This window comes from Perca fluviatilis, chromosome 11 (assembly GCF_010015445.1).
Source record: "Perca fluviatilis chromosome 11, GENO_Pfluv_1.0, whole genome shotgun sequence".
Classification (NCBI taxonomy): Eukaryota; Metazoa; Chordata; class Actinopteri; order Perciformes; family Percidae; genus Perca; species Perca fluviatilis.
This window is the reverse complement of record NC_053122.1, coordinates 8941649-8957659: the sequence shown is the minus strand read 5'-3', so window position 1 is coordinate 8957659 and position 16011 is coordinate 8941649. Positions and strand designations below refer to the sequence as shown.

The following is a 16011-nucleotide window of genomic DNA, read 5'->3' as shown; positions in this document are numbered from 1 at the left end:
ACAGGACAGATTTAGGAGAAAGGAAGAAAAAAAGGGGAAAAGACTAGAGCTTGTTCACCTTAATCTTTTTGAAATATTTTATTATAAATTAACAAAACAAACAGGTAAAGCAGTTAAAATCAACCTTGTCTTGGGATTTTCTTCAACAAGCAAAGCAGTGTGGAGCATGTGCTAGTTTGAAAATGGTTTTAGATGAATGAACTTCAATGGCAGATGAAGCACCAACTGTACCAGGGTTAGAGCTTCCTTTCCTGCTCCCACCTGTAATAAAACCTTATGATAAGAACATTACTGGACAGGAGTTTAGGTTAATATGCAACACGCTAAGCACACATACCAACAAAAAAAAAAAAACATACATTATAGACTTTGACCATATAAAAAAAGGCTGCTGCTTCATTACATACTGAAAATAAAGGCATTACACTGTTAGATGCAAGACTTACAGTTTGAAATATCTGTATCTTAACTCATTATCAGAGTCAGTTTTTACACTCTGGAATTAAACATATATTAGACAGTCTTTAGTCATTAGATAGTCTGAATTTAGTCACATTGCAGTCTGCATGGAGTGCTGCTCGGGTGTGTGGGGAGTGTCCCTCTGGTGCTCTTTAGTTTGGGGATCCTATTAGTTTTAAAAGGTTGAAGGAAACTGAGGCACTCAAGAGAGTAAAGTTTAAAAGGCTTTAATATCTTCTTGGCTAAATCATTAAAATATGCGCGTTTCAGCCATTAAGGCTTTCATCAGGGCAAGTAAAAATTGGTCTCTTATAGCTCATTGGCAAATGATCACATGGTCAATATGCGAAGGTAAAAAGTCACATGATTGGTAAAGTCTGGTTTTACCTGACAATCTGTTTCTGACTTGGCACTATTACAGTAGCTTATTGAACATAGGTTATGGAAAGCTGTTGATTTTTTTGGTGGCATAAGCCTTTATGGCACATGTCGTGAATACATGATTAATGAATTAACTTAACACAACAGCAAAATGAGTTCAGAGTTCTTTCATGGCGGTCTTAAAGGGACTGTACTCGACGTTCAGCACGTTAATATAACAGTAAACAACTATTTTCTATGTAAAGATATAGTGGAGTAATGGTGACCTGAGCAGAGAATGAAGTCACACTCCCTCATATTTTATGGTTATTGTGTTGATTGTCAATGCACGGTATTTCAATCGTCACACAACAAACTCTTTAACAATACAACCTTGATGACATGCGTGTTGTAATCCGAGATTTCGTATCTGTACGTGCATGTTAGTGCACGTGGCTGTGTTATTTCATGTATTGGGGAATTGTCGTGCGGAGGCAATCCCAGCCCGCTGTTTTTTTTTCCAGTATTTCGGGTACAGCCCCTTGAAAGGGAAACTCCACACTTAACTGTTGCACTGCCATAAAGTTAGATGATTCACAAGAGACAGATTTAAAATATTGTCAAAATTGATGGAGAAGAGTCCAAGATATTTGAACTTTTAGTCCCCAAAACACTGGATACTACAAATCCCACAATGCAATCAATGACATCTTTTCACCCGACCTGTCCTAGCGGCAACCCGACCCAGCATAGAAGTTATAAACAAGCTAGTTAGTGGAGTTAAGATTTTTTCAACTAAACAAAAAGGTAAACAAATCAACACAGGCTCATACCCTGTAGTCTTAAAGCTGCAGCTGAGAACTAAGAACTCCTATAAGCACTAGGGCTGTGCTCGATTGAAGAAATTCTTAGTCGACTAACACTCATTCAATTGTATCGACTAATCGATTAGTTGATTTAATCGACAGATCTGTAAATCTGAGTTTCTCCGCAAAGAGTCATGCAAAAGCACCACTTTAATTCTTGTGTTTACCAGAGATGTGTGTTGGAAATAAGTCATTCAGCATGAAAAAAGCATAAAACATGACTAATCGACTAAAGAAATCTAAGTTGACTAAGACCAAAACGACCGATTAGTCGACTTATCGACTAAGAGGGAGCAGCCCTAATAAGCACTGAACTTATGGAAGGTCATAACAGAAATCAAAGGCTTCAGTGAGCATTGTGTTTTTCTATGTGAACTTAAAGTGTGTACAGACTGTATGGAGAACGCTCCTCCACAGTGATCATCATTTATGAAAAATAAACATGATGTGAGAAAGTTTGTTTTTTCCCAAAAACTGAATTGCTGGAACCGCATGTTCTTGAAGAATGGGATTAACAGGATAATTATTAGCATTTTTAGAACCATTAGCAGGCTGGTCTCATGAGCCATTTGTACATATAGTTATGAAAAGTAATGCACTGTAATTCGTATTTATACCATGATCTGCAGGAAGGACCTACAGCAGGCCATTTTAGTAGCCCCCACGCGTCGGATGATTCATGCCTCCTCCGTCGTCCATTAATTCCTGACAATGGACACCTTGTCAAGCATTAACTTTTACGTATTCCACATATTTTATGCACCACATTGGCTGCTGCTGTGTAAGAATGCTGTTGACCACGTAGGGAGGAGGTCAGGGTGGATGGGTGGGTCGTAAAACACAGTGCTTTGAAGCCAGGTAGCAGAGTTCGCTTCCTGGCGAAAACAAAAGACTTCCACCGAGGAAACGCCTGATCGTTCCTCCGGAGTATTTAAATCCAAACCACGATCTTTTTCCTAAACTTTTTTGGTGCCTAAACTAAATGTCGCTCACTTTTTGTATGCTAAACTCAACCGCCACGGTCCCTGAAAGGACAGTCATCTCTCAGAGCCCTGTAGCCATCGCGATATGACCAGCAGGTGGCCGCCTAATTTCGTAGGATATCATACAAATTGATGTGCATACATTTTCGTACAATATCGTACGAAACCGTTCATGAGAATGAATGCGTTGGCCACAGTGATTTCTAAATCACAATCTGAATATGCAGATGGACAGGTATACATAGTTTTTAATTCAGAGGAATCTTTGGAAAGAAATATGTGAATACATGTATTTATATTCTTTCACATAACCCTTTTTTTTGTTTTCTCTTAAATGTGAATATGTTGCTGCTTGTTACTGACTTTTGTGTGTGTGACAAAGCAGCAGCTGAGGTCAACACATTCAGTTAGACTGATCCACAGTCATTCAGATACAAAACATTGATAAAATATCTGTTCAGTTATTATCTTATTTCTTCTGTCCTCAGCTTAGTTTGGACCTCTTGCTGGAGATGCTAAATTGCTGTTCAATCTTCCAACTACTGTATGTGTGCGTTCATTGTTCTAATAAGCGAAGACGACATCATACGTCATCTGATGTCCATTGTCCCATGCGTACAGTTTCTTTACTAGTGGGCAGTAAGCCAGCTGAGAGGTGTGTGCGTGCATGTTCGTGAACGCCAGACTCGGCACAGTGTGTGTGAGCGTATGTGTGTCAAAGGCGTACGTCACATTAGCGTAGCGATCCTCCATACTGTTCACTGCATAAAGCACGCCGCAAACCAGGAAGCTGTTTCCGTAGCGACCGCGGCGAAGACCTGTGCGGAAGGTCTGTATTGGCTGCAGATCTCGGGGGCGCAGGTGGATGAGCAGGATTACTTCCTGGTGGAAACCCTCTGTGTCCAGAGCAGGGTAGAGCAGCCACAGGCCAGACTCATCAACAGCAAACTCCACCTGGAAAATAAAACATGCTGTAATTTACAGAGGACCAACTATTGAAGAGTAAATATGTAAAAGAATAGCCTTTACGGCTATAATCAGTACTTTTAGATTAACAATGGATCATGTAACTACTTGTATGTGTTAGGTAGAGATGAACCAATAAATAAAGTAATTATCCCCTGACTTTCTCAGGCATGTGATTGGCAAAGGACAACAAAGCAGGAAAATATACAGAGTGCAGAGCATGACATGGCAGAGCATTCGGTTATATTTTTTATTTAAGTTTTTTTTTTTTTTATATATCTATATAGCAATGTATGGATATGGTATACGACTTTAGAATTTAATTGCTGTAGTAAAAAAAACTTGAAAATCATCACAGATGTTCTTGAGGACCTGTTGTACAAGAATATTGGGGTTTGCTGAACCCCCAATTTTTTTTAAATCTGCCTTTTGAAGAAATGAATGGGGTATTGATATGATTTTAGCATATAATCAGTAAAAATGCTGCATTGAAGGAACAAGAAAGTAATGACAGATGTATGTATTTCAACATGGGAAATTAAGAAAGAAAACTTAGAAATGTTCCCGTTTTAAACAACCTTCACAGCCAGCCGTGTATTGAGTAGATTTCAGGGTTTATGTAGCACCTGAATGCACCATGATGTTCCTGTCAGCTCCCACACAATCGATTTTAAAGTGTAGATGTTTCTGAAGTGTAGACCGCGGCTCTAAAAACGGTGGACAGAAATACGATTCGCCCAAAAGAAAACAAGGTAAACAAGGCGCCCCTCAAAACCTGTTCATACTTTTTTCCCTCACTGCACAACTGTGTTGTTAGCTGGCGGCTAACTGCTTGTTACCGGGAAGTACAAGCACAGCACGGCAAAACACAAACATGCACGCTCTCTTCGTCTTGTAAAATAACATTACACCAAAGGCGCAACATACTGCTTCGTGGCAAGTGGTCTGTTCTGGTCTGATTATACTTGGTTCATATATATATATATATATATATGTGTGTGTGTCTGTGCGTGTGTAAGTGTGTGTGTTAGTGTGTGTGTTCCCATACATATACACTACCGGTCAAAAGTTTGGGGTCACTTTGAAATTTCCATTCAACTCCATTATAGACAGAATACCAGCTGAGATCAGTTGTATTGTTTTTTTTAATCAGGGCAGCAGTTTTCAGATTACATTATGTGCTTACATAATCATAATAAGGGTTCTCGTTGTAGAAAGAAGTGGCTGATCTTTAATGCAAAATCTACATTGCCCATTATCAGCAACCATTCATCCAATGTTCCAAAGGCTTTATTCTGTTTACTAATCTGATATCATTTTAAAAGGCTTACTGAGAAAACATCGGAGAACCCTTTTAAAATGATGTAAGCCCATAATCTAATCTGAAAACTGCTGCCCTGGTTAAAAAAAAACAATGCAACTGATCTCAGCTGGTATTCTGTCTGAGTGGAATGGAAATGTCTAAGTGACCCCAAACTTTTGACCGGTAGTGTGCGTATATATATATATATATATATATATAATATTTTTTCATTCTTCAGCATAGGCCATTTCGGTAGGCATTAAATATATGACAATAGAATGAAACATAACTGTGTTTAACTTTTTTTTTACTGCACTTTGTAGTCCAACATGGTCCAAAATAACTGTGTTAAACTTTTTTTTACTGCACTTTGTAGTCCAACATGGCGGAGGCGCAGCTCTGCTGCTGTGCACTGGTGTGTTAGCTTTCACTTCATATCAATGTAAGTTATTTGTCCAAACTGCAACTCTGTACTTAACGCACAAACATGAGATAGGCATTGATCTTCTCATCTCACTCTCTGAAACAAAACAAATGAATGCAATTCCCAGAATATTGAACAACTCCTTTGATGTTTGTTTTTTCCCCACTTTTATCTGGGTAAGGTAACAGTAAAATACAGACATATTTCAGTTATAATATGAATTGAAATGAACAGGGAACAAAACTACAGCAGTTGTTCTTCTCCTTGCTATTTTACCTTTTGAACTCTAGTGATTTGTAGTGTTTTTGTTCCCCGGACTGACCCATTATGACCCTTTAAAGTGTCCCGAGAGTGTATATTCCACGAGTAAATCATCATGCAGTGTTTCTTGTCCAGTATACCATGGGTCTTACTTCAGTTTGTGTCCTGTGAACTTGCTCCTCCAGTATAGCATCATGTAGTGTGGTCCAGGCAGCTACATATCTGTGTCTCAGGTCATATCTGATGACGTCCCTGCTGAAGGCACGGTTGTAGTAGAACGCTCCATTAAACACGACGTGGCCTGTTCCAGTGAAACTGTAGGGCAGCTTGTATGAATTACTTGCCTGACCTGAGTAGGAAGAGCACACAGAAAACATATGCAGCTGGTCACAATCCACAACATGACCCTTAGTATCTATAGAAAATATTTGTTTTATATTTTACTGGCTCTGTGCACTTAATAAGCAGTACAATGACTTTGACCTCAGGCTAAATGGCTTGGCATGGTGGGAAATACTGTATATTATGGCTTCATTACCTTCTACACACAGACACACACAGACACACACACACATACATACACACATACACAAAGAAACGACTCCTATACCTGATTTGAAGGTGTCCATGTCTCGGAACTCTAGGAGGTTGTTGCCATAGTGACCATTAGTAAGGTAGATGACGTTGCCATGGCCACGAGCATCTCTCATCCAGGCTCCGTCACTAAGGCCGTAAGAGTTCTGCTGAACCGGTTCAGAGATACTGGCTAATGTGTCCTTACACACTGCTGCAAGAAGGTGACACTGTGAGTCAAGACTCTAAAATGCAATTTTTTCATTTCATCATTTTAATGATAAAACTCCCAAAATATGTCTTATATCTACCAGGCTTTTTTGTGGTCTTTGGTTGGTCAGCGGGGTTCTCCGTCCAGCTGAGTCGACTTTTGGGTCCTGGCCGAGACTCTGCTGTGGGAGACGCATCGGTGGGTGGACTTCTATTGGTATCTGAGAGCGAGGTGGTGTCCTGATTGGCGTGCCGGGTAGGCTGTATAGTAGCTGTATTTTGTTGGGAAGTAGTTGTCAGTTTGGTTGTTGTTGATTTTGTCGTTAATTTAGTCGTTGGTTTGATGGTGGTGGGAACTGGTTTTGTTGGAGTTGTGGTTTGTTGGGTGGTAGTTGGGGGAGCTGTTGGTTGCTGGGTGGGCGCTGGCCTGCTCAGTCTCCTTGATGGGTCCTGGAAGTCTAGTTGGGTGCTACGAGTGGTTGAAGGTCCTGGACGCTTGGTGGGGAAGGTCCTGGTAGGTGGGAGCGGGTTAGAGATCAGTAAGTCCACCGATGCATTTGTAGTTAGAGTTGCTGTAAAAGAAGTAAAATGAAGAAGAAAAGACAGTTTTATGCTGAATAAAATGTCTTCGAACAGTTCTCTCTGCCTGCTGTAGTTGTCAGATTTGAACCGAACATTATTAAGGCTTTTTGGGTTACACTTTACTTTAACTTTTCTACATAAGACTGACATGACACTGTCATGAACGTGTCATAAAACATTATAAACAAGTCATAAACGTTTATGACATAACTCTTTTTTAGTAAGTGTAATTCGGTTTTGTCATGACACATGGTTAAGGTTAGGGTTAGGGTCAGGGGTCATGTGTCATGACTGTGTCATGTGAGTGTCATGTATTCATGACAGTGTCATGTCACTCTTATGTAGAAAACTTAAAGTAAAGTGTTACACTTTTTTGTTAATTTATGTATTTTGTTTTGTTTTTACAGTGAACTGTATTTTTCAGAAGATGGTATTAACCCTTGTGTTGTCTCTTTCCTTCGACCATGAACTTGTTGTCCATCCAGGTCAAAAGTGAAATTGAATTTTTGCTGCTTTTTTTAAGCATTTTTGGCTCATTTTTTATGCTTTGGACACTTTTTAAAACGTTTTTGTCACTTTTTTCAACGTTTTATTTTAAATTCATGTTCAATAAACCTAACTTAAATGATATTATACCTAAGTTTTGAGTTAAAAAGGCAGAAATTATGAAATATTTTTGACTAATAGTTAGGATAAAAGGATCACCGACTGGTTTATGTCAAAGTTTAGTCAGAATACTGTTTTAAAACCATTTAAACGTGTTTTTCAAATGTCATAAAAATTGAATAAAAGTAATCATTAATTTTACCTGCAAAGATTGTTACATGGGTTCCATACAACGTACATCCATGCATCCATGTTATATTTGGCCATTTTGGTTAAAAGAAAACCATATTTCTGATATAAAAAAGCTTCTGATATTGAAAACGGGTCAAATTTGACCTGAGGACAACACAAGGGTTAATAAATGAGATTGCCAAGTATGGAATGCCATTTTATTCAATATTAAATAAATAAATAAATATGCCTATGAAATACATTCTAAAATAAATAAATGAGGCTATAACTATATAAATAAATGTACATATAAATGAGTCTATATAGGTAAATAAATAAATACAATTTTACTTTAAAACATTTTTTCAAATGGCTACTTATATTTATTTTCAGGGGACTTTTATTTTATAGTGCCACACTTATTATTTCCCTCTCTTTTTAAACCACGGGGGCTTACCCACACGGTATCACACTGAACACAGGGAGCCGAGGAGAGACGGGTGAAGTACAGATATCGTTGTCTGTACTGTTAACAGGCTCGTGCTGAAGGATTTAGTGTTTGAAATAAGTGCTGTGCAATGGATCTAATGTATGCCAATGAGAAGAGTAGTTCATGTGGATTTTGTAGTAACTGTATTCTGAAGTTCCTCTAAATAGCCCAATTTAAATAAACCTTAAAGAAAAGGAACTTTAAAGTCTTACATTTGAGAATTGAATTTGGTGTGTATCTTCATGAAATCTGGACAGAGCCTCTGTGGGGGTTTGCTCATGTTCATAGTATATACACTCACACATTGGCACTTTTTGCACTTTTATGACTTGTGTCCTATTTTGTCTTTGTAAGAATGTTCTGTCTGTCTGTAACTTTGTGTCGTATTGCTGTTGTGTCTAGACCAGGTCTCGCTTAAGAATGAGAACCCAGTTTTTCAATGAGAATACCTGTATAAGCAAAGGTTGAATAAAAATAAAATTGAAAACCTTGACAGTCAATAAGATCAGCAATTGGCACAACACTACAGTGAAATATGATGTATCATCGATTAATGAATGTGTACATTTTTAAAAATAATCATCAGGAGCAAACTGTGTCTGGAAAAAAACATCCATCCTGACAGGTTAGGATACGAATACATAATGTGACATAAAAGCATTACAGTAATAAGGGTATGTTAGACTTACTATGTTTTCCTTTCCCTTCCTCGTCCTCCTCTTTGTAGCTCTCCTCTGCCTTGTAGAAGGTCACACCCCTGATGACCATGCTGTTCTTGTCTTTGATTGGCTGCTTTGGCTCTGTCTGGTCTTTGATTGGCTTTTGAGTTCCTGTCTTATTCCTGGTTGGTGGTTGTTGTTCCAGACCATCATGCTGTTCGTTCTTCAGCGGACCTTCAGGATTTTTCTGCGACAGAACAAGCACATTTCTGTATACTTTAGAAAGAATTTTCAGTTGTAAATATTTTGTTTTGAAAACAGATAATACGTGGGAGTCTGTCTTTGCTTCTGACATGTAACACGCAGATTTCCAGACAGGTAATACCTGTTTGTTGCCGTAGGCAGCTGCTCCACTTTTCTGTCCTGCACGCTCCAAATCATTCACTTTCTTTTTTTTCTGTTGAGCCTTCTTCTCTTTCTCTTTTGCTCTTTCCTTCACACGTTCTTTCTCTCTTGCTTTCTCAGTAAAATTACGGGCAAAAGCCTGTAGTGCACACACATGATGACAGTACATTAACAGTCCATCCTAAGCAGGATTCACCATGGCATACTCAATGGCAAACTAAAGAAAATACCAGAGTGGTGACCTTTCAAATCAGTTAGTTGTCTGTACATACATGGGTAATACCTGCTAAGAGCTAATTCAGCATCATTTTAATGATGTTAGCTGCCAAAATGTAAACAAATATAGGCTAAAAAAACGGGGTGCAGTTCTTTCGATTTTGTCATGGAAAATATGCTCTTGATAAGACACTAGTAGACACACGGCAGATATACATTTTTGTGTTTGAAAACACATATTGTAAAACACCACAGTAGTTGCCCAGGCTTCTCTAAAGTACATTGATTTACTACATAATTTCAAGAAATGTCATATTGTCATATTAATCTATGAAAGAAGCAACTTCAGCTACAAATATTTTGCTGAAACGTCATTGAGAATGTAGTTTTATTGTATGGGAATGCAATTTTTTAGTAGACAGGTCTGGCTGGCTGCAACCATACTAATTATAGCTATTAGATTTTTTTTTTTATCCTGAAAATGAAAATGAATGGTATGCAAGTGATTAAAGCTACAGTCTTTGGCTAAAGAAAGCCTGAAAACCTCTGTTCACTATGTACCACCCTGTGGCATTCTTCCTTGTGGAAAGCAGATTTTTTTCTGGGAGTTTGGAGTTACATTCGCTCCATGCAAAACATTATATATAAAACTATATATATAAAATGGATAGCAGATTAGTGTCCTGTGCATGTAGGTTTGTGTGCTCACCTTCTCCACGTTGTCCACCCTGGTCAGCAGCTTGGTGGTGACAGAGTGGAGCTTTAACAAGTCCATTCCATACAGAGAGCCCTCCAACAAGTCAATAATAGTCGCCAGCTAAACGGGCAAAATCACGGAGATGAATGACCCAGAAAGATGAAAGGAGGACAGAGAAGGCCAAAAACTTTGATTAGGCCTATGGGAATCATATTTACCTAAACATCAGACTCTTCATTATTCAAGAAAGAATTTGCCCTCAATAGCCAATAGGAAAAAAACGACAAAAGCGACATTGTGTGTGTGAGTGTGTTTCTACCTTAATGTCATCTTTGCTGGCGTCTTGTAGTTTTTTAAACCTGTACTCTCCTTCACAGGGGTTGACGGCTGAAGCCGGAGCCATGCACACACACTTCCTGCAGTCTGTTCCTTTGGTAACTGTCTCCACTGTGTAAAAATCCCGGGATGGTGATGCCAGGTCGCTGCAGTCAGAGCGTTTGATTGGTCGAACAATACAGCGACACACACAGTCAGACCCTGACGACACAGTCTTTACTTTGTCGTAATCGCCCAGCAACTGAAAGAGAGGAAGAGTTTGTTTTTTTCTTTCTAAGTATCTTTTTCAACTTACACAGGCTGCTCAGACGAAAGGACACTTTGAAGAAAAAGAAAATACACTTTAACCTTTTACTCAACTTTAAAATGAATGTATATTTAATCATTGGTATATATTAAGCAGCAATACTTGAATGAAATTTAAAAAAAAAAAGAGTTGAGCATGGGTGATGATTTGCAGCTGCAGCAGTGGTGAGCTGCCTGAGAAGAAGATGGCTTCAGGCGTTTACAAACAGGCACTTTTTGGTTTGGACCACTTACAGTATGGAGGATATTACATAACCAACCACACCATTGATGCAAACTGTTGCCGTGGAGCACACACACAGGCCTGGGTCTGCCGGGACAAGGGCGGGGGGGGGGGTGTTTTTTTTTTTTTTTTTAAAAAAAAAAAAAATTAAAATTTTTTTAAAAAAAAAACCGGTGTGTTAAAAAACCATTTTTTTTTTTTTTTTTTTAAAAAAAAAATTTTTTTTTTTTATTAAAAAAAAAAAAAAAAGTCCAAAACAACAAGTGCTTTGAATTCTCATGTGGTTTTCACATGATGAATTGGATGGAAAATGTTCCTGAGTTCACCAAGTAACCACTGAGATGTGATCTGACCATGGATCTGACACACAAGGCTGTTGGCAAATGAGATCAAACGAAGTCACGTGGAGAGAGGAAAATTAAACTGGTTTTGGGTTGAAGTTCTGGCAATTCAGTAGTTCCCACCATTACCAGGATTATAATTTTGATTTTTAGCCAGGACGGGCCACACAAAACTTCACTTTACTTCACTTCAATAACTTTTTTAAACTAATAGGCCTAAGTAAATTGGATAATGCCGAATGAAAGGATGCCTACTTTTAATAAAATACGTAAAAATCTTTCTTCTACTATGCTAGTTTTGAACGTTTGATGTGTGCAATTTGCCATTAAAACTACAAGTCTGTGTATGCAGTTTGGCGATGAAGGAAATATGGGCGCACATTACACTGACCTGGCTAATGATATTCTCTTGGTTATCCAGCTCATCTTCCAGAGGCTCAGCGGTGGGCTGCTGAGCTCTCCCCTCCGCTCCCTCAACAGGAGCGTCTCTCCCGGGGGAATGCTGCTCCCCTCCCCGCAGACTGCTCTCCACTTCGGTCCCGGAGGGAGCATCCTTGTCCGGGGTGGCCAGCTCTGCTGCTTCGGTCGACAGCATCTTCTGAAGCGAGGGGTCATCGCTTTTATCCGCCTCAAGACCCCTTACAGCACAGCATAAAATCAGCAGTGAGAATCCGCGCCACATTTCTCCACACAAGCAGCAGACAATAAAACAGGCGGCTCTCTGTGAAGAAACAGCCTCAGGTAATTATCAGGTAGTTGTTGCCAAAAAAATGGCTGAGCAGGTCCAGTCTGACAGCGCTGAAAGAACAGACGAACCACGTATCCAACAGTCCACTGGTTTCTAAGTTAAGCTTCAAAACCACGGTCCACAGGTCTTCTAACGCGTTTTACATCTCCAGCGCAATGAATGAACGTATTGGTTCAAATGTTGCCTGATATACAACTTAACAATAGACACACTTCAGTTCTTGTCGATGAAGGCTGTATTTAAAAAGGGACGAAAGGAAAATGTTCACGTATAAAATGCCAGAGACAAAGGAGCTCTATTCGGTTACATGCGACGTGTCGCCGGTGACAGAACTCCACACCGACCCGGTCCAAACCAAGACTGGCTGGGCTAGAGCCTGAGAGAGAGAGGGAGAGGGAGAGAGAGAGAGAGAGAGGGAGAGGAAGAGGGAGAGAGAGAGAGACAGAGAGAGAGAGAGACATAATGGTAAAAACCTCTTCAATCTTACTATCCAGCCATAGGACAGCCAACAATCCCTTGAAGTAAGGCAAGGCAGCTTTATAATATAGCACATTTCAGCAACAAGGCAATTCAAAGTGCTTTACATATTACATAACATAACATACATAACAGAGCAGTTAAAACATTTTTTTTTTTAAATCGTTAAAGAGAATAGTTAGAATGAGAGAATAAAAACAGCTAAAGTAGAGTAAGACAGGTATGAAATACAAGACTAAAAGTGAACATTTACTTTAAAAAATGGCAGCATCGAACAGAAAAGTCTCCAGCCTTCATGTAAAAGGACTGAGAGTTGCAGTGGGCCTGCAGTTTTCTGGGAGTTTGTTCCAGACACTGTAGCCGATGTGGTGCATCAAAACTGAACGCTGCTTTTCCATGTTTAGTTCAGACTCTGGGGACAGAAAGCAGACCTGACCCAGATGACATAGTAGACATCTAGTACAAGTTGCAAATGTAACTCATAATAACTACAAACATCTCAAAAATAACTACAAAGAAGAGTCTACACATCCTCAAAGAAAAAGAAAACAAACTAACATGAAATATCAACGGGGTGGCGGACAACAGTTTGAGGACAATAACAGATGTCCGAGCCACGTTTAAGTCCAAAGTCTGGACCCATAGTTTCTCTATAGTTCTGTCATTTTAATTTACTGACTGAAAAACTTGTGCTGCAGAACTGTGCTGTTTTCTAACAGTTTGGAGTTGCAGTGAATACAGAGAAAACCTGCAATTAACCTTTTCAACAAGCATTTTGTATTCATACTTAGACCGATATCGTGATGTATCATTATAGGATTGTCTAGCAATATATTGATTAACGCAGAATGGCTGTATTGTGATATCATCGGTAGCGTTAGCCATGTATCACGTATCGTATCGTGAGCCTGTAATCCTGTGATTCATGAACACATAATGACACAAAACAGCATAAAAACAGCCAGACAGACATTAGCAGTACGGTTACTTTTATAATCACTTTTCTAATTTGGGAACATAACTCTGATAGAATCTGTGATGTTCGAGTAACAGTGTTGCATAGAGCTAAAACATATTGTAATATGTTCCCGTGTTAACCAGCAGATGGCCCTAAAAGGGAGGTTGTGAAGAAGACATGCTTTCATTCATTCCACAAGGGTAAAATACATTGTTAAATTTTACCCTTGTGTATGACGTTGTAGTTGGTGAGATGGGAGGACTATACCCACTAATCGTCAAAATCATCATAAAACTACTACTCCAAGTTCAAAAGAGAGCATATCAATTATAGAGTGTGGTCTAGACCTACTCTATCTGTAAAGTGTCTTGAGATAACTGTTGTTATGAATTGATACTATAAATAAAATTGAATTGAATTGAGTAAATTTCATTATCACCTAGAAGAAAGTGACCCGGACACAATCCATAACAAAGCCGTCATCCACAGAGATACCGTAGAGAGATGTCCCCTCAGCCAGCTGGATCTGGGACTCAGAGCCCCCAGACACACACCCCATCAGACTAAACCAAAGTATAAGAAAACTAAAAGAAAATCACTTGACACATTGTAGAGAATCAAACAAAAACCAGAGCAAATTGCAATGCTATCTGACCCTAGACAGAGAATGCCCTGTGGCAGAATGCCTGAGCACTTTGAATGATCCCAAACTAAAGCAATCCTTGACTCTGTACATGCGCAGTGAGCACAGCCTCGCCATCGAGAGAGGCGGCCACAGGCAGACCTGGCTTCACCCACTGCACACAACATCAGCTGGAAACAGAGCTGCTTTTTTTTTCCATTACAAACACCCAAAAAGATTTACTACATAACTGATAACAAAAAAACGTACATACAGTACCTGCTGAGTGAAATACAGCAACGTGCAAACACAGCAGCAAGATTTGTGATCTGTTGCGACAAGAAAAGGACATCCAATGGAATAATACCACCATGAAAACTGTGAATCATCTTTGGATTCCTGCACTGACCGTTTGCCCTGTGCTGACCTCCGTACACAGACACACTGTACATACATATGGAAATACCTCGAAAATGTTGCAGTGTTTACACAGTTCTAACTTATTTCTATGTATATGTTTTAACTGCATTGTCCACACTTTTCTAGTTTCACCTTAAGTTATCTTTGCTTATAGGCTTAAATGTATATCAATTCAACTTTACCTTTTTTCATTCATGTGTTCGCTTACAATGTTGCAATGTTGCACAGCTCTGTTTACACTTTATTCTAGTAGATCTTTACTTATTGTATGTACATTTTTGTTTTTATTTCATACTTGCTTTGGCAATGTAAATGTCTGTTTCCCTTTTACTTTGAATTAAATTAAGATGACTGCTGTGACAAATTTCAACTCACGTTTTAACCATAACAGTACTGCCCAGCTCACTAATGCTGCATTCATGTGCTCCTCGGATGGTCCTGTTTCCTGAGTTGACTGTCTGGGAAGTCATTCTTCTGACTTCGGTGTGTTCATGAGCTTTAGTCGCAATGTGGAAACAACATGGAAGCTACAAAGAAAATGTGTTGTGTTTTATTTCTCAGAGCATTAAAACAACACGTTGATAGCAGTTTCCAGTAGGCTATTTATTTGCAGTTTGAAGCTTTATATTAGTGATTTTCTCTTGTTGACTTGTTGCTGCACCATTACATTCCCTAAAAACACTCAAATATTGTATTACCTGACTTCTTATCAGGTTCATGTTAATACATAACATTTCTAACTAATCTAGGTCACTCTACGTGGACAGAAATGGTTACAAGCTAATACCATATTACAAATGACGTGAGAAAAACATTTATATGCAAAACGTGAATTAATAAAAAGTTTTACCTTAACCAAATGTGACGGTCTTCTATGTGAACTTTACACTTTGTTGTGTACGTGGATCTGCATCTGGGGAAACCAGTATGAAGTAAGTATTTAAGTAAGGTATTTTGACAGCATGAACAGAGACATAAACACAACACACAGCAGGCTAAGTTGGAATAGCATCAGAAGCAGCTCAAAACAAACTAGGTTTAGCATTCAGCTCTGAACCTGAAACTAATGGCTCACTCAATGTCAAATAAATAAACAGCATTAGCTCCTTAATAAGATGATAACAACAATACAACAGAATTAAAACATGTTGTGGTGGGCTTTAATACATTTTGGCTAATAATATCTCTACACTGTTCAACAGGTGACTTATCACAGCATTTATCAAAAGTTCTACTGTGGATTACCCATCAATGGATACTTTTAGGGCTGAGCTGCAATGTGACAGTAAAGCCAGCTGTCCCAATTCATGCATGAATTTAACAGAAACCTATTTACACCATGGATGTAT

At 38.9% G+C, this 16011-nt stretch overlaps 1 protein-coding gene across 1 annotated transcript; it reads right to left on the bottom strand.

Annotated features, from left to right (window-relative positions):
• Positions 1 to 1947: 1947 nt before the first annotated feature.
• On the bottom strand, positions 1948 to 12558 carry LOC120567618 (olfactomedin-like protein 2B). The gene is made up of 9 exons (XM_039814531.1): positions 11829 to 12558; positions 10551 to 10808; positions 10244 to 10351; positions 9299 to 9457; positions 8944 to 9160; positions 6507 to 6977; positions 6233 to 6409; positions 5775 to 5971; positions 1948 to 3622 (listed from the first exon to the last, which is right to left on the bottom strand). The coding sequence occupies exons 1-9, from the start codon at positions 12117 to 12119 to the stop codon at positions 3233 to 3235; spliced, it is 2268 nt and encodes a 755-aa protein (XP_039670465.1). The 5' UTR covers positions 12120 to 12558; the 3' UTR covers positions 1948 to 3232.
• Positions 12559 to 16011: the final 3453 nt, after the last annotated feature.

Bases quoted from the DNA above. Each gene is read 5' to 3' on its own strand.
- LOC120567618 (XM_039814531.1), bottom strand. From the start codon at position 12,119: ATGTGGCGCGGATTCTCACTGCTGATTTTATGCTGTGCTGTAAGGGGT. The intron at 9,458-10,243 runs GTGAGCACACAA...TGTGCACTACAG, and splicing joins GGGTGGACAACGTGGAGAAG to GCTTTTGCCCGTAATTTTAC. The intron at 3,623-5,774 runs GTAAGACCCATG...TTTATTTTCCAG, and splicing joins TTCACAGGACACAAACTGAA to GTGGAGTTTGCTGTTGATGA.